Raw genomic sequence first — 26,863 nt, forward strand, 5'->3', positions numbered from 1 at the left:
TGCGATAAGTTATATAAAACAACGTAACTACATTAGTTGAATGTTCTTAGTTTCTTATTTATTTTTTAAACCTTATCAAAAATATTTTTGTTAATTACTGTTTAATATAAACGATAGATACATTTTTCGTAACTATTTTATTAAAGCCATTCGTCAATCTAGAACAGTCTTAAAAGAAGAATTTTTATAACGTATACTTACTATTAATATACAAAGACGAACTAAAAAATGTATACACGAAAAACAAGTGACCCTCTATCGAACCCTATTGTGTATTACGTCCTTGAAATCTAAACGATTAACTTAAAAACCAGTTTATTTCCTATTACCAGACGTTATTAAATTGTTAAATTATTGGAATAAAACCCTTATTTTTTTTTTGCATAATACTTTAAATGAGGTAGGTACTTAATTATTTCTCAACCCAACCTAACCTAAACGTTTTTATAAAGGTTATATCTCTACGTTTTAGTCTAATTGTTTGAAAAAAAACAACCGATAGACGATGTAGAGTTTTGAGAAATTACATTTACCGATAGGTATACCTTTCTTATTTTAAATTTGGCTTTGAACGTTAGGTATGTACTACAACGTATATACTAGACAATTTGTTTCGGATGGTAACACAATTATATAATAAATAATGATAAAATATAATTACATTTTTAAAAATTCAAATGTTCGAATAATATTTGTTATCATGCAAATACTAATTATTAATTTTTTTTTTATAACTTTTGTTTGGTTCTTTTTTATTTTATAGAATTTATTACGGTATAAAATATACATCACAAAACCAATATGATACAAATAGAACAATTTTTATGAAAAACACCCTATAACAATAAGTTATTATTTAATCCTGGACATTTAAAAACCAACTATTGTAATTTATATACGTATATATTTTTTTTATGAATAATGTCATAAAATGACATCTGTATATAATAGATCCTATGTATAAACTCCTTCGTCTTCGTTAAACACTGATATGCTATAAAACCAGTAACTGATAAGGTATTAGGTAATACACATAAATATTAAGTAAATATGCGTGTTGATTGAAATAGGGTAACTTGTATAATATACTCGTATTTAGTTTTAGTAGGTATAAGACAATACACCTTTAGTAAAACCATCACAACGGCAGAAAACGTCAACAATAGATGGTGGTTATAATAATTACACTGCACAGCTGATTCTTAATTAATATTTATGTTAATACTCTTAATGTTTTGTACTTTTGTGTTAATAGTCAATACTATGGTAAATAATAATTATAATGTAGTGCACTGCTCTCAAGCGTTACGATACTACCACATAGTCATATTGTCATCAGTATATTATAGCAATCAATCACTAATTACTTATAAGTATCGGAAAAAAAAATTGTAGAACAAAATAATAAATCATCAATCATTATTATTATTTATTGTATTGTATTGAATAAGAGGGATCGAAATAAATATGTATATATTAGAGTTGCTATTATCTATACGAAATACTAAAAATTAGACTAATAGTAAATTTCAATATCTTTAAAGTGACTACCTACTACACAAGTGCACAACCTTATGATAAAATATTATATAATATTTAAATCCCATTCAATATAATAACTGTATAGTGTATACTAATTTAAAACATATTTGCTAATTCGGCAAATAACATTTAAAGTATTTGTTATGGTATTATACATACTCTTTTTTTTATATTTTAGTTTTAAAAACAAATCATATCTTCTCTGAATGGTAGTTAAGTATATTAAATTCTCCACAAACCATGTGTCGTTGTATTAGTGTTATTTGTCCTTATTAAAACAAAAGATAAAAATGTTCAAAATAATTAAATGGACAGTGGTTTTACTTACATTGAGAAAAAATTTTTCTTTTTTTTTAATTCAACGTTGTATACGTCTTGTATTATGCCCCTTCTTTGTTCGTCTTTCCATCGTAAACCTCGTGGCTGAATGGTTTAGAGTAGTGGTCTCCAAACTACTACCCACCAGCTGATTCCGGCCCGTCAAGATTTTAAACCAGCCCGACACACCGAATAATGTTTTGATCTTGATTATTGAGAGTTGGGACTACACGATTCTAACTACATACATAGTATATATATATATATATATATATTACATGTTATTGTGAGGAAATCAGTCGGATAAATAAAATAATGAAAAGATTCTTCTCTTATTTTCAATCTCATCAGACATTATACTAACCTTTCACAGAAAATTCCGACTACCATAAAAAAATTTCGAGAGCCCTGCTTTAGACTAATGCCATACATTTTGTACCATTGGACATTGTTTTAAATACAATATTGTTTTTAATTGTATTAGCATAACACATTGAATCAATAATATAAAATATGAGTGTATTAATGTATATATATATATTAAGTATATTATTATACTATTGTTTTCATTCATACAGGTGTTAATGTGTTATAGTCTATGCATAGTAGTTATTCGTTAGTACATATTATTATAATCTACTATTTAGTAAACAGTATTTAATATTTATCACGTGCAGTGTCACTTAGTTTTGTATTATATGTATTTAGACATTTAGTATAATATGTTTTAATACGCGTTAGTATTTATAGGTATAATAAATACATTTTTTTCATTTCTCTCATAAAAAAATCACGGTTAGACCGGGGGGCAATGTGTAAAGAAAATTTGAAAGCCAAATAATGATTGTCGACCTGCAGTATTATACACTTTGTGTCACCAGATATCCTGCAGAAGCACAGCGTGCTATGGGCGTATAGCATTCGAACACCAGAGGGATTCGAACAACCTACCGACACAAATGGTAAGACAACCCCGACAAACTTCACACACGTGAGCGATAGGCAAAGCCGTACGATTATGGTAGCCTATTGAGGGGGGGAGGGTCTCGGCTATTATAGTATGTTGTTTAGCGGCGGAAAAACTTAAAACGAAAATAAAATAATAATAGTAAAAAAATACGACGACGGTCGTCGTTATTGATATTATTATCATATCGATAATAATTGGCAATAATCATGCACTTCCGTGTTGCTCGGGGTTGGGGAGTGGCGAGCGTCAAGTCGACGTTGTCGGCGGCGGCGGCGAGCTCTTCGAAAACACGTGATGCGAGACAACGTAGTACGTCGTACACACACACACACACACGACGATAATAATATTATCATCTGTGCGGCGGCGGCGACCTTGAACAGGTGGGGAGGGGATAACCGAACGAGGGGTGGTGCGCGATAACGTGCGGCGCAGAGAAAACGCACGCGATCGTCGACGGCCGGTCGGGTACGGCGGGCGGGCGGTGGCGGTGCGGCGGCGGCGGCGGCGGCTGTGAGAGAGGGTTCGACGGGAAGACGTTGTCGCGAGCGGTTCGGCGTCGGCGGCGGGGTGGGGGGCAAACTAGTCCGACTGCCGACACGCCGCGGCCGATCTCAACTGTTCCTCCGCGTACGATCGTCAGTCCGAATAACGCGATCGGCACGTACGCATTACGCGTCCCCAACGAGACCAAACACGCTTCTTTTGCACGCAAACCATTACACGGCGTTTTTCAGTATATTTTTAGCGACTTGTGCCTAGCGACAACGAATGCGCGAGCTTTTCGATTCGATACACAACAGTTACAGTACTCGATCGTTTTTTTTTTACCTCTTGACCACGGTCGATTGGCAAAGTCGTTGTTCAAACACGCGAAATCGCCCAGTGTTACGCATAATAATAATTACATAATAATTTTTTAATAAATTATTAATACAATAATATTGTGTGTTATTTTTAAATATATACGCACACATAGTATTGTCGTAAAATAATATATCGTTAAACAATAATAACAAGTGTGTTGTTTCCGATTTGGTTTTTTTTTGTCTCGTTCACAACGCGCTGAAAATAGCCAACAACAACGGTAAATCGATTTATTATTTATTGAATAAAAAAAACAAAAGTGCGTCGCAAAAATTTTTAAGTAAACAGAAGAATTTGACGATCTACGTGAAAAAATGACCAACTCGTTGTTCAACAGTGGAGAAACAGTCGCCAAGGTAAAAAAAAAAAAATGCGCTAATCATCGAATTATGACGATTTAATAATTATAATAATAATGTATGTATTAATAAATAAAATATCCGAGTTATTATGCCCAATCACCCAATCACAATTATGACGAAAGTGGTGTAGAGCGTACGGTGCGGGGTGCCGGAGAGTACGACGACGCGCGCAAAGCACGTTGTCGGACGACCATGTGAGCCACGTGCTTGTCGTTGGGCTTTTGTTTTCGACGTTATAATTATTTTATCGTAATGTACGGCACCGTATCGTTAGCCGATCCCCCCCAAACGCCCTGTCTCGTAAAATGTCGGGTCGGACCTCTTCGTCGTGAACGTCGACGTCGAAGCACCGCAGCGACGTGCGTCACGATGATATAATTTATATTATGTATATCGAAACGAATTATAAATATTAATAAATAATATTAATATGCTGTATTATTGTTGTGCGATCGTTTTCTCCGACGCGGCCGTACTGACACGCTAATCACGTGCTCTGCTGCGATAACGGCGTCGGTTTAATTGGCCAACAGGTTATGTATAATACCGACTTACATATCCTATAAATAATAAAATAATTAAAAAAAAAATAAGGCGAACGAGTACGTAATTCTGAAACAAATTCGTGAGCATCGAATACTCTATATTGGTCGTTATCGGCAGGCAACTCATTTTTTTTTCTTTCGGGTTTAATTGTTTTAGGCCCATAAGGTTTGTGACCTATTGATAATATTATTTTCGGTGCATCTTTGTCTGTTTTTGTGCTGCGCAAACACAATAACGAAAAATCATCTGTACACACACACACACACGTTATGTGCGTGTAGTACGTAAACCTCTTGTTTGTCGTTTTTCCACTCGTTCCCTTATCTACCCAAAGGGTCGGTCGAATCTTCGGGTGGTATTAGTCCTTCACAGCAACCACCTGTTCGATCCCCTTTTGTGTGCTCGGCAAGGGTCCGTCCCGCCCCGCCCGCTCTCGTTATATTTCGTCTTGCTCACACGCACAAAGCATAACGACCACCGTATGTGCACACATACGTATATTCTATTCCAACAGGTTTTTTTTCGATATCCACACACCAGTACTGCACACGGGTACATAAACGCACACGTGATTGTATAACTGATAATGGTGTTGTCCGGTTTTAAAGGCCAGGGACATTTGATTGGTCTCCATTTGACATTTTAGGTACGCTTTATACATTGTGAAGGCCACCACGTTTGTTCGATTGTAGCGTGTTTGTCCCTACTTGTACCGAGTACGCTCGACTAAAATATTAGCAGTTGTGTTTACTACGTTACTATAATAAGTGTAGTAATACAGTATGATCTACACTTGCAGTGTTCTACGCAAGTTTCTATTACCTTGAGGCTTTGACGATGATTCTCTCCCGCTGGTTGCAGTTTTATCGTAAAAAATCTTAAAGATCAACAATTTCGTTATTAATATGGAGAAAAGCAAATTTTCATTTGAAAATAAAACTTCTTTTTTTTTTTTAAATCCGATTTGTCGTTTGTTACGTCTACGGTAATATATTATACTAGTCAATAACGAGAGCAGGTATTATAGTATTTGTATTTCATTAGAGCGATAAACTCTAAGGTCACGGTAATACCGAACGTTTTATATGATATCGTCATTTATTTTTATCGTTTTAGATAGCTCATCCTCATTGCGTGTTTACATCTTCGCTATTTACACCGTTTAAGTGCTCCAATCAAAATCCCCAACGCGATAAGATATATTATAATAATGATTTCGAATCGTTGAATAAGTAAATTAACCGCCGGTTGTATGATTTCATAAAAATCGAAAGTGGTCACGGTTCGAGACTCCTCCGTTATACGTCTGTCTTCCGGTTTTCTCTGTTCTTGGGAAAACCGTTAAGACAATGTTTCACCAAAAACAAACAGACGACCACAATTTTCTCATAAATCCTATTGTCACGTTTCAAACCCCATAATCGTTAATCAAATACAGTTTTGTACACTCTAAATGAATTTCGGGCTATAGATAAATACGAAAAAACTATTACCTTGGATTGATATTGGATTAAAAAAAAATAAAGGTACTTTTTCATAATAAAGACCATCATGATGTCATCGACCCGCATTGTTAGCCAGTATAGAAAATGTAATAATACATAATGAAGTTGTAGTTATATACTATATAGTTATATCTACACCTAGTATTAAGCCATTTAGGTAAACGAAAAGTGATAAATGTTTTTATTTGGTTCGAAGAAGTACCGGAGTGCGTTTCATAAATATGCGTGTTTCGTCTGTAGGGGGACGATCACGTGGTAAAAAACGACAGAATAATGTTCAAACACAGACATTAGGTACCTAATATTGGTATATGGCTCCATATTGTTTGTAGTATCCAATGTTCAATAATACTTAGTAATACAATCATATGTATTGTTATCATGAATTTTATAAAAAGCAGTAATAAAAATAAGGACAGACGATTGATAGTTTAGGACGTTTAGGTTATCGAACACGTCCTTGCCCCCGGGGGGGTCAAACATGTGAGAGAAACAAGAGAAAGGAAAAACGTTTTATACGACCAGGAAGTTGTCGTCGTCGCCGCCGCCAACATCGCCACCACACCCCGCGCGAACAAACCGCATTGAGACCCGTCGATCATTAATACAAGGCGACATATGCATGAATAACACGTGGGCAGTTGCAAGCTCAAAGGAATATCGAATAAATAAAAATTACCACTGTTCCACAATTTTTTTGTCGACTTTTTAACATAACTTACCTACGACGATGTAGACAATGTGGTTAAAAATGTTCACTCAAATAGGTTCTCAATAATCGCTCTTCCCTCTCTAGAGAATTTATAACTTGCATATCCCGTATTATAGTTGAATTATTATTATTATTACCTACCATGATTAGGTATTATTAAATTTATGTATAAACGCTATCCCGGTAGTAGTTACCGCTGTGTATAAAATTGCATACACAAACACATTACGCGACCTTGTCACTAAAAATCGTACACATAAGACGCCCGTCCGTCCTACATACATTTATTGTGTGTGTGTGTATGTGTATAATAATAATATTATTTGTGGGTATGGTTTGTAGACGGTGACAATGGGTTATCATTATCAATTCAATAACATTTTGGGTTAGCGCTTAATTTGACTACATCTTCACTTATTGATGACATTGTATTGCGTTATTTTGGTGAGCGCATTTCGTGCATAACATAAATTTTGCACTTCTTTTCTTCAAGTTAGTCACGTGTTTTTTACTTGAATATTTTATTTGTTCACTTTCTTCGTCCTTCCCGAAGCTGTCGCGTAATCGTATACATATTATTTGTGTATGTGTTTGCATCGTATATGTGTGACGTGTTTCCCACGACATCGACATGGTCGGCAACGTCTTGAAGGGAATAAAAATAGATTAAAAAGAGAGAATACTGATGTAATGTATAAACGTCATCGTAATTTTTTTTTCGGACTTATCGGTGTGGGACACAATAAACGATGATAATTTTTTTCTTTTTTGTTACTACACGTGAAAATATTGTGTGTGCGTGTGTAGTATCGGCAGTATCGCAACAGCCTTATGCAACACCGTTCAAGACCGCACCGGTTATATTTTCACTTTCTAAACACTGACCGTGTCCGTTTGTTGTAATATCTGTGTCTGCGCATATTTTCGTTATTAGACAAAAAAAAACCAATATAATAGTAAAGAATGTAGTCACGGTATAAAAACCAGGCGAAACTCACAGATGACAAAATAGTATCATGAAGAAAAATTGTCTTTGTTTTGATTTCGTACATTTTTGTTTACATAAAACATAATGCACGGTCTCCATCCAAAAAACGTATAATTATTATTAGTTTTTAATGATAACAATATATTATTGTTTTTATAAAAATTATATCTTCAGATTAGAAAATATTATAACGATTACTGATTATTGATTACTTTACTTATCTCTGGAATCACTGATAACTATTAATAATTATATTATTTTTTATAAAATATGTTGTTATAAAGGTTTAGTTTAATATGGTCTATCCCCAATTTGTCAAGTATAATAATAATGTAATGATAATTTACTGGTTGATTATTTCGTTATAGACTTTGAAAATTAGTAGGTCACCAGAAATATGTTAATGTAAAATTAATTAGTAAAATCAAGCCACAACAAAAGGTATCGTTTATTATAGGTAATATGTAAATGTATATTATCTAGTTATTCTTTGTTATTCTCCATCGAAAATTACGCGCTGTAAGAATCTCGAACATTAAAAGTACTGACCTCTTTTTTAGCTAAAATTTCATTCGTATAGTACAATTATTGTATTTTTTGATTTTTTTTCTAAGTGTGTGATCGTTGAAATATATAAATCAAGAATTTTTTATTAAATAATAATTTATAACTACGAAAAATGGCAGTTATGACTTATGAGTAATGTTAGTATGCGTTTGTGAGTTAGACTTAATGTTTTCTATATCTCGGTTTAAGACTATCATCTGTTGAAATGCAAAAAACACAATACAAATGCTTATAAATTACCATTGTCACGTGTGCAATGTTTTTGTCCGTCTAGACAGTTCTCCGTGTGCGTAGTTTGTACCTTATAGATAATGACCGGATGTGTGTGTGTGGAAAGAGAACCCTCCGTTTAGTATACCGAAAATGATTGCTTCAATTGCATTTGCAATAATATTATTGGAAGAAATTTGAAAATAAAGATGATTTTTTTTTTATATAACACTGTGTTTCAATGACATTTACGCGAAGGAAGTGAATACAGATAAATCTCGTGTGCGACGTGTTGACTAAAAAAATATAATTTTTTATTACCTTATTATATTATTATGAATCTGACAATTTATGTTACATATCAATTCGCGTATTTCGTTACAAATGTGTGTTTATACTTGAATTGTGATTTTACAATTAAAACGTGAATTAATCATTTTTGCCGCATGTTTTAAAATATTCGTTTATCATAGCATGTGTAATCTACAGATAAATCATTATCAGCTATCTTAAACATATGCTGATGTGCCGTGTATGGGAAAAATATTATTACAGAATTACACACGTAGTAATTTTATTTAAGCCTAAAAACGATAAAAACGATAAAAAAACATTATTCTTCTTGAAATCTCGCATTATTTTGTTATGAGAATTTCTTTTGGACAAAATAAAACTTATGGTATTACTGTGGTTAATACAATATCCCATCAATTTGTACTACAAAATGTTTGCGTTTGATACAATGTATAATCGGTCAATTGGTATGTATACAATTACTAAACTAGGTATTCTTTTCGCTGTTGGGGATTTAACAGTTATGAATTATGATATTATTGTTTTATCTGAAAAATTATTAAGCGACAACTTTGTTTAGACACAGATTTTATTTTCGTTATTACCCCATTGTGCAGTGAAATGATTGCATTTACTGGTAAATTAAAAGTTTTAGTCCGTATATTGACATCACAGAGTATTTTGTTGCATAAAATATACACAAGTACAGAATCAAAACTATACAGGCGAACGCAGGAAAGATCAAAAACAAAAAAAAAAAAAACTCTTTTGTAATATTTCCTAACTAACAACAACTCGATACCGGTCCGTGTGTGCGCGCGTATGTCGTAACTTGTAATACGATGATCGCGTTATTATAAAATTAAAATAAAACTCGGTTTCTCTTTACGCACCGCATCGCTCCAGTACCTAACCCATACGTGGTACCCACGATGATATACTTATATAACATTTATATGTTTTATTAAAAAACACTCTACAGCCATCACCTCTCACGTTTCTCTACCCGCCCGTGCCGCAGCGAATTATGCATGCATTATAATCGTAAAAAATCATAACATCATAATATTATATATTCTACGCATATTTAACTGTACGGTTTTTTTTTTTGTTACGCAGACACAAAATCGACCGCGCGCAGTGGCCACGGAAGTGGAACATTGGTGGCAAGAGATGGTGTCGTCGACGGGCAGCAGCAACAGCAGCGGCAGCAATCAGGGATCCGTGTCGTCGGAGCCCAGACGCCGTCAGGGACAGGGTCGCCGCGGCGGCAACGGATCCGGCAAGCAACAGCAACAGCAACAGCAATCACAGGACCAACAGGACCAACAGCAATTGCCGCCGCAGGCGCCTCTGGGCTCGAGGTACAAGACGGAAATGTGCCGTCAGTACATCGAGAAGATCAAGTGCGCGTACGGCGACAAGTGTCAGTTCGCTCACGGCGAACAGGACCTGCGCCCCGTGTTCCGACACCCCAAGTACAAGACCGAACCGTGCCGCTCGTTCAACTCGGCCGGTTACTGCCCGTACGGTCAACGGTGTCATTTCGTGCACAAGGGAGACGGTTACATCCAACCGGCGTCGCCCGCCTCGCCGCCGCTGTCCACGTCCTCGTCGTCCGGCATCGGCAGCGACGGAGGTTCGCTGGCCGACCTCGGACTGGGCATGCTCGACAGCATGTTCACGCCGCCCCAGTCGCCCGAGGGCCGGTTACCGGTGTTCAACAGGCTGTCCGGCTCTCCGCCGGCCACCGGCGACGTGTTCTCGTTCCACGTCCCGTCCGCCACGGTCTTACCGCCGTCGCGCCGCCTCAGCGACCCCGAACCCGATTTCGGTTTTTACGGGTTCTGAGCGCCGTCGCCCGTACCCCATACCATCCATCACCACCACAACCCTCCCTCCCCCCAAAAAAGCGCCCGTCGGCCGTTGCCACATTGTTCTAATTTTTTTTTATATAATATACCAAAACGTGATAACAGTCTTGTACATAGTTTAAATTATATTACTCGTTAATTAATTTAGTATTTTTTTTTCTTTTTTTTTTTTTTTACAACTTTAACGGCGTTCGTTTTACAGACAACTATTATATATATGATAATTATTATTATTCTGATGTTCCGAATTTTTATACTTACGCTTAACTATTATGTAATATTATTATATGTCGTATGTGTACGACAATATTAATGATAATATTACTATACTATATATATATGTAATCATTCCTATCGTATTCGCACACACACATATAACTCTCTTTCTCTTATTCAATAATATCCTCCCCACTCTCAGACTCTCTCTCCTACTTTGCTCGCGCACGCGTAATTTAAAAGAAAAAGAAACCGTCATATATATGATATTTATATTATACGCCCGTAACGATTTTACTCGATTTATTCTTATTAATTTTATTATTATTACTTATTAATTATTATTATTATTATTATGTTATTTAGCATTAGTTTTGGTCCGCGTTAACCGGTGCACCCCGTCGTACAGCGCCGGGGTGCCGTTATTTTTTTATTATTATATTATTATTATTATTAATATTATTTTTACCGCGCGTTTACGGACGCGATACGAAGTCGTGTCGGTGTGACCGTCGTCGGTGGGCCTCAAGCGTCGTTTTACGAGGAACATTTCTGAAGGATAAAAAAACTAGGCTGGCGCCGAGCGCGGAGGCGTCCGATTGCGACCGGAAACTGGCCGGAAGTCGCGTTTTTCCGGATCTGTTCCGGTGTACGTGCCGTCGGACCGCTGCGCTCGACGCCACTCGAGTTTTCCCCAGAATTTGTCCTTTAGAACGACACTGCCCACCGACGATCACATCGGTGAGCGACGTACGTATTGCGTTCGCACGCGTGCGGCGAACCATTATTATTATTATTATTATTATAATTATTACTACATACCTATACATCAAACTGACTTCAATGTTATGATTATTATTTTTTTTTTTTTTATTATTAATCCTCATTTATAACTACTATTCGTATAACTTTACTAAAAAAAAAAAAAAATTTAAAAAAAACTGTATTTATTTAATTATTATTATTATACGTGCACGCTGATCGACTCATAACAACTTTAATATTATTATATTATTTACTATGTACATATACATGCCTCAATGTACCTACCATACGCGCGCTATCCATTCTATGCAATGTATAGTAACGCGTGTAAATTTTAAGTCGCAGATGTGTGTGTGTGTGTGTGTACACGCCGTTTGTGTGTTTTTTTTTTTTAATGTTACATACAATAGAAAAGAAATATTATCAACCCGTTTTGCTGGAATTCAAATCGATTCAAATTATACATTATTAATTTTTATGTCTGATCCCGCGTAAGTTTGTAAAAAAAAAAATTACGCAATCTTTTCCAATCTCCTATCGGTGTCCTGCTCAGAATTAACTCGACTCGACTTAAAACTTGTATTTGTGTATCATGTGCTCGTCGTGTGTGACTTATTTATCTTTTTATTTGTATTCGTGTGTTAAGCTCGTATTTACTATACTGTAGAATCGTAATTTATTAATTTATTATTTTGGCAGAACGTACCTCCCCAGTCGTTCTTTTTGTACTTTTAATATTTTTTAAAAAATCGATTATATTATATTGAGTTTTATTTATTTTTTTCTATATTTATGTATTAAGCCAACCCTCGTCAGTTACTCTTATATACAACACTGTTCTGCCGTTTAATGTGTAACAACAAAAATTAATTGTCTTTGTCCTTTGGTAATGTTGATAAAATAATACCTATTTATTTACAAACATAATTTATGTATCATGTGTGTTCTATCGAAATTGTACTTAATTATCATACCAGTGTCATCTCGACAAACTCGTTTTGTATTACTCTTATTTTTATTATTATTATATTATTATTAATATTATAACGTGTGTTTGGTTGATAGTGAAAACGAAAAAAGTAATAATAAAACTATATCGATAAAAAAATAAAAACCTCGTTTGTATTGTTTTATTCATATATAATATAATATCCTTCCCGCAAGTGCTGCGTCCTCCAATAATAAGGTGTTGGAAGTCTCGTCGCCGTCCGGTTATGCGCAGTGGTCGCGTTACGAAAAAAATAATAAAAAATTATTGGCTCGTCATCATCACTGGCTATACCCACGCAACGAAATCGTGGTTTGAGAATATGCGTATACGGTGACAACCGCATAGACCTCTGTACACATATATATGTTTTATTGAATAGCCTAGTATAACATTAAAATAATTATTAATTATTATTATACTGTATAGTCGGCCGCCGTTCCTTTCCGCCTGTATATATATAATATAATATCATAATAATTTATAATGATATTATTATAATATATAGCGTGGCACACGGTCCGTGATGCCGTGTACGCCATTTAAAATATATTATAATGCGAGAAAGAGGAAGCGATTTCGAGGCAAAAAACAATACGCGCCGACACGATTCCGGTGGAAGGAGACACCGGCAATGTGGATATAACCTATACGCGTGTTATTATTGTTATACAAGTATTATATGATATTTAATGGCGTACAGACCGGTATTTTACGCGTGTAGAGTCGATATAATATTGTTATATACGCCTATATAGTGTTTGTGTACAGTGATATATAGTAAATATACTAAATAGTATAAGTATATGGTAGTCAGTGAACGGCCGTCTTACGTAATACGTGTTACGGACCGGATCGCTTGTGCCGGGGAAAGTGGTTTTTTTTATCCCTATTACTTTTTAATCGCATCGTGCGCCCGAGGCTTTTCCGCGTCTATACGGTCGTTCGCTGATGTAGACGTTGTCGTCATATATAACACGCACGCGCGTGCGCACGTCGCGAATCGCAATGATATCGTATATTATTATTATACGATGATGGTGCGATTCGTGATGTTTCGCGTGGTATATCATTATTATAATAGACGCATAATATGCTTCCCATACGCGAGCTTTAAAGACGATTTACGTCCGGACGATCGCCGCTTTTCATTTGTATTGCAGCAAGCTGCAGTCCAAATGTCAAATTCGGAGAGAGAAACGAGCGAATGGTGTCCCCCACACGAAAATTTGTGCTCGACAAGGTTTTTCGGTCGTTGAACGCGAAAGAACGTATACTGTATAATATAGATACCTACTTTAAAATACCTATATAATCCGAAAACTGATCGGTTCGACAAGTATATATAATATTATGCAAAACGTATAAAAAACGCGTGTGAATTGCCTGTCAATCGGTCGGGCCCCGATTGCGATATTTGGCCGGTTCTATACGAGCGACTGTATATTATGCGTATAATTTAGTGAACAGATGGGGGGGGGGGGGCAATTGTACTTCGCACATATTATAATAAGAAGAGCTGTATATGCGCTACTGCAGCCGTTGCAGCAGATTCTAAAATAATTATGATACGAGTACATAAGTCGGGTTTCACATGATATAGTCGTATTATGCACATAAATTTTACAATATATTGTAATCGGTAAAAATAATATTACCCATCATAAGTGCGATACGAAACGCTTCGAAAACCTGTTACGGCTGTTACTTTTGGTTTTGTTCGCTGCGTAACTCGCGTTTAATATGGATGACTGCGGGCTGATGATGGAATATATACACTCACAATATAATGATCAACGTCACATTAAAATGTGTGTGTGTGTGTGTGATATTAATTGCATATTACGTGTTCGTATTCGATTTGACAAGACAGCAAAAACATAAATATCGATTTCAGGCAGAAAATTGTATATATATTTTATATTATTGTTTACACTGACGCCCTTAAAACGCGTACTGCCAATAGAAAATGTTTTCAGTGGAAACAATCCAAAATAATAAATAAAATACAATCGTTATCAAATAAATTGAAATGTCGATTTGATCGAGAGTGCCCCCCCCCCATTCAAAAAAACCTAAATTTACGACACTCCTGCAGCCCAACGCTGTTTCCGGCCGTTGCGTTGCGTTTAGTTTTTGCAGCACTGCCTTTGTTGAATTCCGGCTAATTTTTCACAAGAAAGCACGATATGTCTTCATTGCGATGTTTTAATATTATTTTATTTGCTAGACAATAAAATTCAATTGCTTACAAATTACATGTATCGCACGTTCTCGTATATGAGAAAATAACGTTAATCGTCGTTCAATAAATTATAATTTACGATATATTATTACATATTATTATTGTTATTGAACCTTAACGCGAGTTTTACGAGCGCACTCGACCTTATTTACCGTATACGAATTGTGTACTTGTTATTTAAATCGCAGTATCCTCATATAATCTCTTTTCGGAATGACGTAAAAATAATTGGCACGATATGAACACATTGTATACGAACAAATGATAATATGTGAGCGTATTTTAAGAAATAAACGTGTGTTATTTTAAATATAATTCATTTCGTAGTAGAATATGTACAAATCGCCATTACCATCATCATCATCATCATTATATTATAATTATTATTTATCATACATATATAATTATTATTGTTATATATATTGCGCGTATACATGAACTATACATGCAGGCTATAGTAATATTGGGCGAGAGAGGTATTACCGCCTACCGGGTAAAACGTATACCACACAGGCATTTTTTACTATTCTCGATGAGTTGATTTTCTATTGTACTGATCGAAAACCCACAGGATTAAAACCTAAGCCTCAATATGTATTATGCAATACTATGACGAGCTGTATATCCTAGGATCATAGGATCGTCTTTTCACGTGATTATTTATTATATTATATACGCATACTAGAACTCAAAATATAGCATTCAGGATTAAAAAGCTCTATAGGACATAAGTTGATGTACTCGTATAATTTTAATTTTAACATACGATTAAGGAATATGCGATTTATTATTAGAGAAGAAAACGAATATAGGTTTTTGTTTTATTTTGTTCACTGTTATCGTTTGTGTCTAATGTGAAATAAAAATCAATAATGTAATCAGAATTTGGATTAATTATTACTTCATATTATTGTTATAAATAGTGTAATACATCATACGCCATAAAAGTATTAAATATTAATTATTATGCATGTTATAGCCTATTGCATGGTATATTATATGGTAGAATAGTAATGAAGTAGATAATAATATTGTATGCACCATGAACTATTATTAAATAGTTTATAGTAGTAGAAGTGATACTATTTCAGTTTTAAAATAGGGCTCCCAAATTTTTAGGTGAATCAAACTTTTCTACTAGCAGGACGCAAAGTGACAGTAACATTTTTGGGCGTCATTCCAATTTTGACGTGAGATAAAAAAAAATATATTTTCTTAAAGCCCATCACACCCATGGACTTATTTTTTCAGTTATAATAGGTAGAAATTGTCGGGACGCTATTTTTTTTTGGATTTATTTAGACTAAAAAAATGTTCAAATGTGTAATTAAAAGCTACCTATTTCAATACTAAATGTTTTCTAAAATGTTCACTATAATTTGTTTACTACACAATTTTTGCTGTACTATAGTGGCTCTGGAGAAATTTGGCTAAAATGATGTTGGTAAAATATTACGGTCATAGTATTATGAATGCGTCTACAAATATACTTTGCTATCTATTAAAAATCGCAACTGCAGTATTCATACACATTTACTGTTGTGTATTACATATTTCTACTATTACTTATAGTTCGAATAAATATCTTTATTTGTTGGATGCTATTGTTCTTAATGTATTGAGGTGAAAAAAAATGTCTACAGATAGAAGAAACAGAAGTAATTCATAACATAATAATTTAAGAAAATAAAAATATTTGTGCAAGTTTAAACATAAGTCTAATTATTGGAGTATCTATAAGATACGTTATGATATTCATATTTCGGTACAATAGTCGATTAATTTTTCACAAAACGAATAAATACATCATTGTTTGTTTAATTATTTTAGATTTTACATAAATGTAGAATAAATGCTTAGAACCGTTTTTCATCGTATACAATAAGTTATCATTGAATTCAACAACTGTAAAAAAATCTACTATACCTATATACCTAGTGATTTACTCAATAATGAGTTCCACTCGACACCTGCTCTCATATGCACAGTAGAGCGATAATCACTTGCCTATCTATTTTGATATTGTTATTATTTTCGAATAATAAAATACACTGTTTATAATTACGGAGACACTGTCGTCTGCCACTGTTGTTTATTGCAATTAGACGAATGTGAATATTTTGGCATACATTTGCTGATCTTCACGTGGTCACGGCGACACGGCGTCACGCGTATAGTATGTTTAACAGTAGTTGCGTAATCTTTATTTAATTGAACATTGATAACTTATACTGTTCCGACGAGAAATACGCATCTTAAAACGTCTTATCTCAAAACTCTTTCTGAACTTATTACACATAATAGTCGTTTTATGTGCTGCTTACAAATGCGTTTGATTGATTTTGTCGAAAAAAAAATGTATTAATGTTTTATGATTTCATTACGCATTCAAAGCTGGTATATACGCGATCAGCAGTGTATTTGACCTCTGTATCTAAAATAGGTAGCGATTAATTATTGTTATTTATATTAACAGACAATTGTAAACAAAAATATTAGTATCAAGCCGCTGCACATGGCACATACATACATGGGTCGTTCATTAATAGGTTATGAAAAACTTTCAATGTTTTTCACGTATTTCTATATTTTAAATCTATCAATCATATTAAAATAGGAATAATTTACAATAAATTAATTCATTTATATTTATTTTATCTAGTTTTTGATTATAAGTGCTTACACCGGAATACGTGATCGAGATGACTAGATGATCTGCTTAATTTTCAATGAAAATAGACCAATATTGGCAATATTAATTTCGTAATTAATTTGAATAATTATCAATTATTAATAACTTTCAAAAATATTTAACATTTATGAATATTATTCTATTTAACATCATTCTAATATTATAAAAGTATTGCTTATCAGTTATTACTTATTATAATGATTGTAAAATAATTAATAAAGTCAAGTATAATATATAATGCAAAATTGCTTTTCCTTTGTCAATACTTATTTAAGATATTCATTCGATTATTTCGAATATTAGCTATGATATATATATACATATATATATATATGATTTTAAGTTGGTTCACATTTGAGTATATTCATGACCCGCGTTTATTCGTTGAAATCATAAAAGATAAAAAAAAAATTACACATCTGAATACCTTATTATATAGTCATTGTTTTGATAAAGAGTACAAAAATATAGTTGAATAATTTTAGCAATAAATTATTCAGAACAATCGAATTACGTATATTAGGTACATTAATACATTCAATAGAACAAATCTATGAAATTGTTTCATAATATTAACTAATCCACTGACCGGGTTTGCGTATAAGTAACCTACTATCCTGTTTACTACCTAATATTTTGTAATTACATAAAACTTTTATATTTAACCTCTGATTATCTTGAACTACTGTGCTTTTCTGTGAGATGTGAAAAAGGAATATAATCATTACATAATACTTATTAGTAAGATACTTTAATAATTTACCAACCTGATATAATATTTTGGTAAATTATATTTACATTTATTATTTCATCTATATTATATTATGGTATACTATGTACTACATAGTTTTTCTTTTATACAAATATAGTACATACAATTAACATTAAAAACAAATTTTCAGTTGATAAATATTTTTTTCTATTCTTGATTTAGTTAGGATCTTTAAGGTAATAAACTCATAAAATTTACTGAAAAAGTAAAATATTTATGTTACAAAAAATGAATGTACAAATTTATCTACAATATAAAATGTATGGTAAATTGATAAATTGAGTTACCTATACGCCATGTCGATAGATTTTAGGAATGTAAGGATTTTGTACCGCTGTCCTCTTGTGAGTTCAAATCTTCATATAACTTACCAGGAACTTCGAAGTTTGCTCTGGTTTAGACAGCAATCATTGGGTAATAAGGTTTAACTGTCCATCTTGGGCATAAATGCATAAGGTATTTATTAAACACAAACGGTTTGTGTCAAATATACATACTATATTAATTACAATATTTTCAAATTAAATCTTCGATATCAATTTTTTGTTGATGACAAACAATATAACAATAATAGTAACAAAAACATTTATATAAATATTAGTATGTACTATGTAGATACACACGTTTGACTATTTATTTATCAGAGACATGGTCCAACTTCGGAATTTGTCATAAAGATACATTATTGTGTCTTTTGTTTATTTATACTGCTATACTGCGTCATGATGTTTTGTGAAATGCGAATAATAGTAATTTATATGATGTGAATGCATGTATAATATAATACTATATATCGTGTACATTTAAAGCGATATTATTTTTTTTATCAAAATCTACAACCTTTGTAAAAAAATGTTTTCAAACTACCCAATCAACAAATAAGCTGTATTAATATTAGCTATCATTTTTATGTATATTATATAGATATTTGATATTGCACGTTTCTATCTTATAATAAAGACGGTCTTTTGTAATATTATTATGTCGCACTCGCACACTCGCACGTGCAACCACGTGGCAATCGAAATTGAATACACGCCAAATTATATTTTTTTTAGGGTTCTCGACGAAATATTTTCATTATGAGAATATCTTTTAATAAAACCAGTTTTATTGCTGATTCTTATAAAGTTCAATATAATATCCCACATCTGGAACATAAAGACAATTTTCTATTTTATAATATTCATACAGTATATATAAAATAAACATAGTGCACAAGGCACAGTTACATAGGTAATATTAAATTATTATATTTATATAGGTATGCGTAAATAATAAATCATATACAATGTAGGTGCATTTTTCCAATCAAGTTTGTAAATATTTCTTGTAAACGACCATCGACAATTCATATCTAATGATGCCGACCTACATTTTATCACGATGTTATAATGTCATCGGACATGATAATCGTGGACACAGTCATTATTTTTACATCACCGCATCGGGCTTGAGTAACAAAACGAACGTCGACACTTTCGATAGTTGCGACACGATTTGTATTTTATTTCCGTGTTCAACTTCCGATAAGATTCTTGAATTTATCGTACACGATACGATATCAAAGCAACGGTCATCTAATAAATAGGTTACGTATACGTGCGCGCGTGTATAGGCTATTAAACGTGAATTAATTTCCAATGATTTAAATTTAAATTTATTCTTTTTGTTTTATACTTGAAACATTTTGTCATCGGGACTTATGATAATATTATTTTATATTGATGTCAACGCGCGACATTAATAAACGCGACATTTTTTCTTTTCTTTGGTTATATGATCAAAAAAAAAAAAAAAAAATAATGTTAAATAAATAAAAAAAAGAAGGAATAAAATAGCAGTCAAATACTTTAGACGATAATGCTTACCATTTTATTATTATGATGATCTTATAAACATTTTTATCTTATTTCTTCTCTACGAAACGCATTATAATAACTTAAGTTAAATCCTAAATAGATATTTTTCTGCATAAAGAAATAAAGGAACCGGTTAAAGCAGTGACTATATTATGAATATTAATCGTAGCTTATGGCTTCTATCAAGTAGCTTTTTTGTATATTTAATATAAATACATATAGTTGTGTTTGTGCATCTATTGGTTTATTGTTGTGGTTATTAGTAGTTAATAATGACGAAATAATTCAGATTGGTATTAAATGTTGTTGACAGCATATTAAAAAGTATTGTGTAAACTGTAAAGAGCAGTTAAATGTTATGTAGGTATACCTATCCTGGAATCTATGTGTTAAAAATAACATTTTAGATTGGTGTGAACATTTTCAGAGAATTCAATGTTTTGCAAGTTAAATATTATTTAACAATAAATTTACTTATATAATAATAAATAAATTATTAGTTTATAATATAAGTAGGTATGTACTAACATGTAAATATAAAATTATTATTATTATCATTAAACTACATATTTTTATATAAATATAAAGTCAGAAATTTCCTGTGAGAATAGTTTTCTGTACGTTTTCCCTAACCCAACCTGCTGTAGGTTATAGCACTCCTAAATACAATAGGTAATTAAATAATTAATTATTATTTATAATTCATGTTTATCTACATTTCAACTATATTATAAATTACGATAATTATTATTTATCAATGCACTTATTATAACTAATTTTTTACGTATATATTTCTTACTTTGTAATTATAAATAATAATTAATTTGGTAACAACTATATTATATACAAGCTATTACCTATTTCTAATTTGAAATTATGTACTAAAATATTTTTAATTTATTATCGATTCAATATTTGAAAAAAAAGCTCACAGAGGTTTTGAATTTGAAATCCCCTATGGTTAAGCAATTAAATTTAAATAAATGAATAATAATAATATTGTAGATTGCTTAGAAACCTTTTTTACCAATTAACTGTAAAAAAAATTGATTTTCTCAAATTTATAACGATAAAAAAATGTATGTATTATTTCCTAAGTTGCTGTTTTTTTTTTTTTTTGACAGTCATAGGTACGCATTAAGTTGTTGACAAGTCGGTAATGTAATCTGTTGTATTTCGATACACAAGTAAGCAACACACGACTGACTATAAAACGACTTTCTATAAAACTCAAATATTTTGTTTATTCGGCCGTGAGCGCGGTTTCGCCGCCAGACTTTCGGTCATAATAGGCGATTTCTGTAAAAAAGCACTATACTCATTACTCGCTACTCTCGTGATAACTATCGCAAACCATTTACTTGTAAAACTTGTTATTGATATTGTTTACAATTAATATTATACGTATACCAGATACCTATATATATAATTTAATATATGGATATATAGGTATTGGTATGTATTTATATAATGGAAAAGGCGCATTGGTCACAAACTCACAACTCACATTGACATTGGTATAATCATAAATAACTGTAATAATAGTGTAGGTACTTTCAAATGCATTGCCACGTCTATGAATTGAATTGATTACTAGCGTTTCCTACTTATAGATTAAGAAAAAAATTACTTTAAAAATATAAAGCATATCTGTCCATTCAAAATGTCTGAAAAATTAGTAAAACAAAATAAAATCAGGAAACATTATTATAGTAGACTAGTATAATAATAATTAATATAAATTAATTAAATGGACGAAGAAAATTTCTTTTGTTATAATAAATTCATTATTAAACTTCCTAATTATTTTTTATTTCTCGGTTTTAAAGTGTAGACGCTATTTTGGGGACCCATTTTTAATAGGTTCTTTAACAGGTGATGATGATTCTTCAATATTATTTTCAATGATATTGGCTTTACATTTTTAAAAGTTCTGTAACGATCTCTCACACTACTTTTACATTTCATATATTCTTCATTTTCACTAATTATATATGAGTATAACAGAACCCATAAGATATTATTATTGTTTTACGCCAATATAGATCCTTTTTTAATTTTTAATTGTTTTTTATACACCAATTAAAACAAAGATCTATTTGTGATATTGTGTTATATTTCTATAATTTTTATAATATTATATATTTATATTTTAATTGTTTATGTCTACCGTGTATGATTTTGTACATAGTTGGACAAATTTGTAAAATTAAACTTCATATATTTCATAATAAATAATATACAATTAATAAAGGTAGTCTTTCGTAAACTACAACAATTAATTATGGAAATATTTGTATTGAAATTTTAAATTTATTGTTTAACAAATAAATTCTTTTATTTATTTTTTAATAATAAAAACGAAACAAAAGGATAACCAAAGCATGTAACGCTTTTTATTGGTTTCATTTTATATTCGTTATTCGATATTTGTTTTCTCATTGAATTATTAATAGAAAGTGAAACATTACTATTAAAAAAAAAACCGGTACCAAAATGTATTTAAGGTTTTAATGCCTGTACTCCAGTGTTCATATTTTTATGATAATAAAGGTACTTAAAGGAAAAAAATAGGGAAGTAGTTCTACTAATAAATATATAATAGGTCTTAAAATCGTTTGAAAAAGTACTATTTCCAATCAATTTTCCACTAGAAGTTCAGAAACCGCCTAAAGTTTAAGATTTGAGCATTTTTATGATTTAAAAAATAATTCCCACATATTATGAGCCATTGTAAAGTTTACAATATAAACTAATACATTTATCGCTATGTTTAATATCTGAAGAGAAAAACAAAGGGTATTTAGGCAATTAATCTAGCTGGGTTAATAGTAAATTCATAAGCTTATTCATATAAACTGAACCCAAGATAATAAGTGAAAAATAAATAATTTTAATTGAAACTTTTTTTGTTCTTTTTTTCTTAGGTCACTATAGTGTACATTGTACCATGCCTTGTATACTATACAATAACGAAAATATTTTTTTTGTATGTAGCTTTGCCGTTTTATCTCTGTGTTTGCTTTGTCTTCACATTTCATCAATTTTAGGAGTTAGATATCAATTTTGAATCTACTGGTGTGAATAACTTTAATAATGTCTTATATAGACTGTGTAAATTTAATTAGAATTCTATGTTAATCAGTATATTAATTCAATGAAATCTACAATTATTTAGACTACTCAAATTATTAGCCTGATAGTTAAGATATAAATGATGAGATCTTTTAAACTGAGGAGTTTGAAGGGGTGATAGATAATATTTAGCACTTCTTTTGTCTGGAGGTTTCTTAATGGCTTGCAACAAAACGTATAAACACGCTGACTGTTGATGCATAAAAGTTAAAATATTTAATCATACAATGCGTATAATATAATATTATGCATATGAAGGTAATGAATATTTATTACTAATATATAAATATATAATATTTACATACAAGTCAAAAGCTATTTTTAACTTTTTAACTCTTTAATTATATGTATAGCTAATAATTATACTATGAAAATATATCGTATAACCAAAATGATTCTATATATATATATCTCATATTATATGAGCAATATCTATTTAGCTGACAAAAATATAAGTTGATCTGCTGTCGGCCGTTTTTCGCTTATTGTCGCCTCTATAGTCTGATATAGGCAATAATTTTAAGCAATGCACAATAATTTTACGTGAAACTTTCAAACAAGTTTCCGCACTAAAAGCATTTGCAGTTTGTTAAAATTTGAGGTGCTGTTCGTACCTAAATCGTCATATTATTTTATGATAAGTGACAAAAATAAATACGTTTTGAGTTTTTGATTGTCGATCAACGAAAAGTATTAAATGGAATGGTTAACCTTCCCATCACAGTTACATCTTTGTACCTATATTAATTTTCTGTGCTTTCTTCAGTAAAATAACATTTCTTAAAGGATCAAGGATGTATATATTTTACAACTTAACTTAACCTATAAAATATACAGTATTTAACAAACTGGAATTTTTTTTATTAGTTACAGAAATTTGAACCTAATTTCAAAATGAAATACTACGCATAATCAATCAATACAAACAAATATTTCAATTTTTTTTTTTTTTAGATTAATTTGACCGAAACTGGCAAAACCGTAAACGGTTTATGGAGTTCATTTCAACATCATACACCGTATTTTTAGTATAATTCGTTACACAGAATTTAATACAAGGTTAAAATCACTCTTAGTCGGTATAGGTATAATGCGGAAACGGAGAAAATTATTAAAAAAAAAAAAATTGTATCTATTATTTTTTTATTATACAAAAATCAATTGTGAAATAATTAAGGTGATCTTTGTTGGAGCATGACATTAGACGTGTCTATAAACTAATGCAAATTATAAACTATAACTTGTGCCATAAAATACAGTTATTAAACTTAGATTAGGTATTTAGTAGGTACCTAGTAGGTCAAAGATAAACAATTATTAAGTAAACGAATATGATTAAAGTTTTTGTTCCAATTAATCGAAACCCATCGGATTAGGATGAAAAAGTTTTATTTCATTTTTTAAAAATGTTTAAGAGAGTAAAGTTAATATATACGTATTATATCCTATTTTAAACATTTATTCAATAATGTTAGGCTAAATAACTTTGAAACTAACTTTTCAGCATTTATATAAGTTGTAAAGAAATAGAACATTTTATTATTGTTTAAAAACGAATAAGTATACATTATGTAATATAGAAATAGTTAATAAAAAAGTGTACGAAGACCAATTTGAATGCCTTGGATCCAACCTGCCTGTCTCCAACATAATCGCCTTCCTTCAGCAAACTGGACTGTTCAAACTAATTTAATCTCCTCATTGTACAATATATTAAATTCGTAATTTTTTTTTTTTTAACTCCTAATTCACATCACTTTGTAATACTTTTTTTATACTGCCCAATGGCTCTGATGCCGAGGGTTTATCTTTAAAATAAAATAAAAAAAAAAAAAGTGTATGTAATGTATATTTTACTGATCTAGTAAAATTAAACTTTTTTTATTCCATTAACATTTTTGAAATTAAAATTCTAGTTCTATCTAACGAAACATTTTCTATTTTATAATATATGCATATAACATGCATGATTCATGTCAAACACTATCAAATGATTTAATTTTTATCAATCAAAATATTAGTTACTATATAAGATATTATTTTGGCATATTAGTGCGATGTAGATTAAATGCACATCGTACCATTGTCGTAAAATTAATATTTGACTGTGACGATGACAATAAATATCTGCGTAAATAATATTGATTATTGAATTCAATATTATTTAAAGTACATAAGTTAAAAAAAAAGTAGTTGCTTTTAAAAAGTTTTAAATATTGTTACTATAATAATACGTATGTGTATGAAAGTCAATGAAACATGCACGTTTTCCCTAAAATTGACAAAATATGCAAAATAAGTATTTTAATTTTTTTACCTATATTATAATATAGTTTTGATTTGTAAATCGATCTGCTATAATTTGAGAGCATATATAGAGCAATATATAACTCCTATAACTTCCAAGCACTTTATCATGAATCATAATTAAATTATGTCTTATAAATATTTGGTAATTTGGAGTTATTTATATTAAACGACGGTTAAAATTTATCAAATTATTTGATTATATCTCATCATTGGTTTTGTATCGGTTATTTAGACATGAGTATGATAGACATAACTACCTATATAATATGTATACGTAATCATAAAATGATAAAATAATTGTTTAAAACCTTTGATCGAAAGTAACTAATATATGTTTATTGTTTATAGGTATGTATATTTAATCAATGTAATAAATATTATCAAATGATTAATCGTAAACCCACCTTATTTATTTTTAACAATCATTGGTGTATATAGTACCTACTATCTATAGACAATATAGTATACGCACATCGTGTAATGCAAGTATTTATGTTAATTGAATCATTTCGTAAGTACGTAATAATTATTTTAAAGACCTTATATCATTATTATGACACCGGGTATACTTTTTATAAATTCAAAACGTTATCAAAATTGTATGAGCTATATGCCTATATATCGTTCCATATAGACGATTACGTTCAAACATGTATTTGTATATAAATAATAAGTATTTAATACAGTTAGTGTCGCAAATAAACAATAAATAAATATTTTTATAAGTGTTTCTAAATTGTACCTGACTTAAATTTGTATGTATAATATATATATATATATATATATTATACGCATAAAAATAGAGGTATAAAGTACCTACTTTAAACTATTTCTTAAAATTAACAAAATGGTTTTTTTCATAATTTTAGTATCTTATTCAATAAAAATTTATATTTTTTATGAAAAATATATGAAAATTTACTGATTTATAGGTACTTAACTACTTTTTTTTTTTTGAAGTTTATGTTATTTTATCAATTACTTTTATTGGATCATATCCGAATAAGTATATATCCTGGCGTAGTTACGTTGAGCTTTGCTAAACCATTTAATTTTTTTCCTTTAGTATTTCTATCAGCGTAACTACTAATTAGTAATTATCTTAGCCGGCCCTTCAATAGAC

At 31.0% G+C, this 26,863-nt stretch overlaps 2 protein-coding genes across 2 annotated transcripts in view; one reads left to right on the plus strand and one right to left on the minus strand.

Annotated features, from left to right (window-relative positions):
* The first annotated feature begins 3,454 nt into the window (after positions 1 to 3,454).
* On the plus strand, positions 3,455 to 12,503 carry LOC114123129 (protein TIS11). The gene is made up of 2 exons (XM_027985991.2): positions 3,455 to 4,053; positions 10,001 to 12,503. The coding sequence occupies exons 1-2, from the start codon at positions 4,012 to 4,014 to the stop codon at positions 10,730 to 10,732; spliced, it is 774 nt and encodes a 257-aa protein (XP_027841792.1). The 5' UTR covers positions 3,455 to 4,011; the 3' UTR covers positions 10,733 to 12,503.
* LOC114123140 (mitochondrial inner membrane protease ATP23 homolog) overlaps positions 6,406 to 26,863 on the minus strand; it is an 80,546-nt gene continuing 60,088 nt past the window's right edge. Inside the window, exon 7 of the mRNA XM_050207573.1 lies at positions 6,406 to 6,417. The gene's annotated coding sequence lies outside the window, so the exon portion shown is untranslated. The remainder of the gene's footprint in view (positions 6,418 to 26,863) is intronic.

This window comes from Aphis gossypii, chromosome 1, assembly GCF_020184175.1.
Source record: "Aphis gossypii isolate Hap1 chromosome 1, ASM2018417v2, whole genome shotgun sequence".
In the NCBI taxonomy this organism is placed as follows: Eukaryota; Metazoa; Arthropoda; class Insecta; order Hemiptera; family Aphididae; genus Aphis; species Aphis gossypii.

Bases quoted from the DNA above. Each gene is read 5' to 3' on its own strand.
- LOC114123129 (XM_027985991.2), top strand. From the start codon at position 4,012: ATGACCAACTCGTTGTTCAACAGTGGAGAAACAGTCGCCAAG. The intron at 4,054-10,000 runs GTAAAAAAAAAA...TTTGTTACGCAG, and splicing joins GTGGAGAAACAGTCGCCAAG to ACACAAAATCGACCGCGCGC.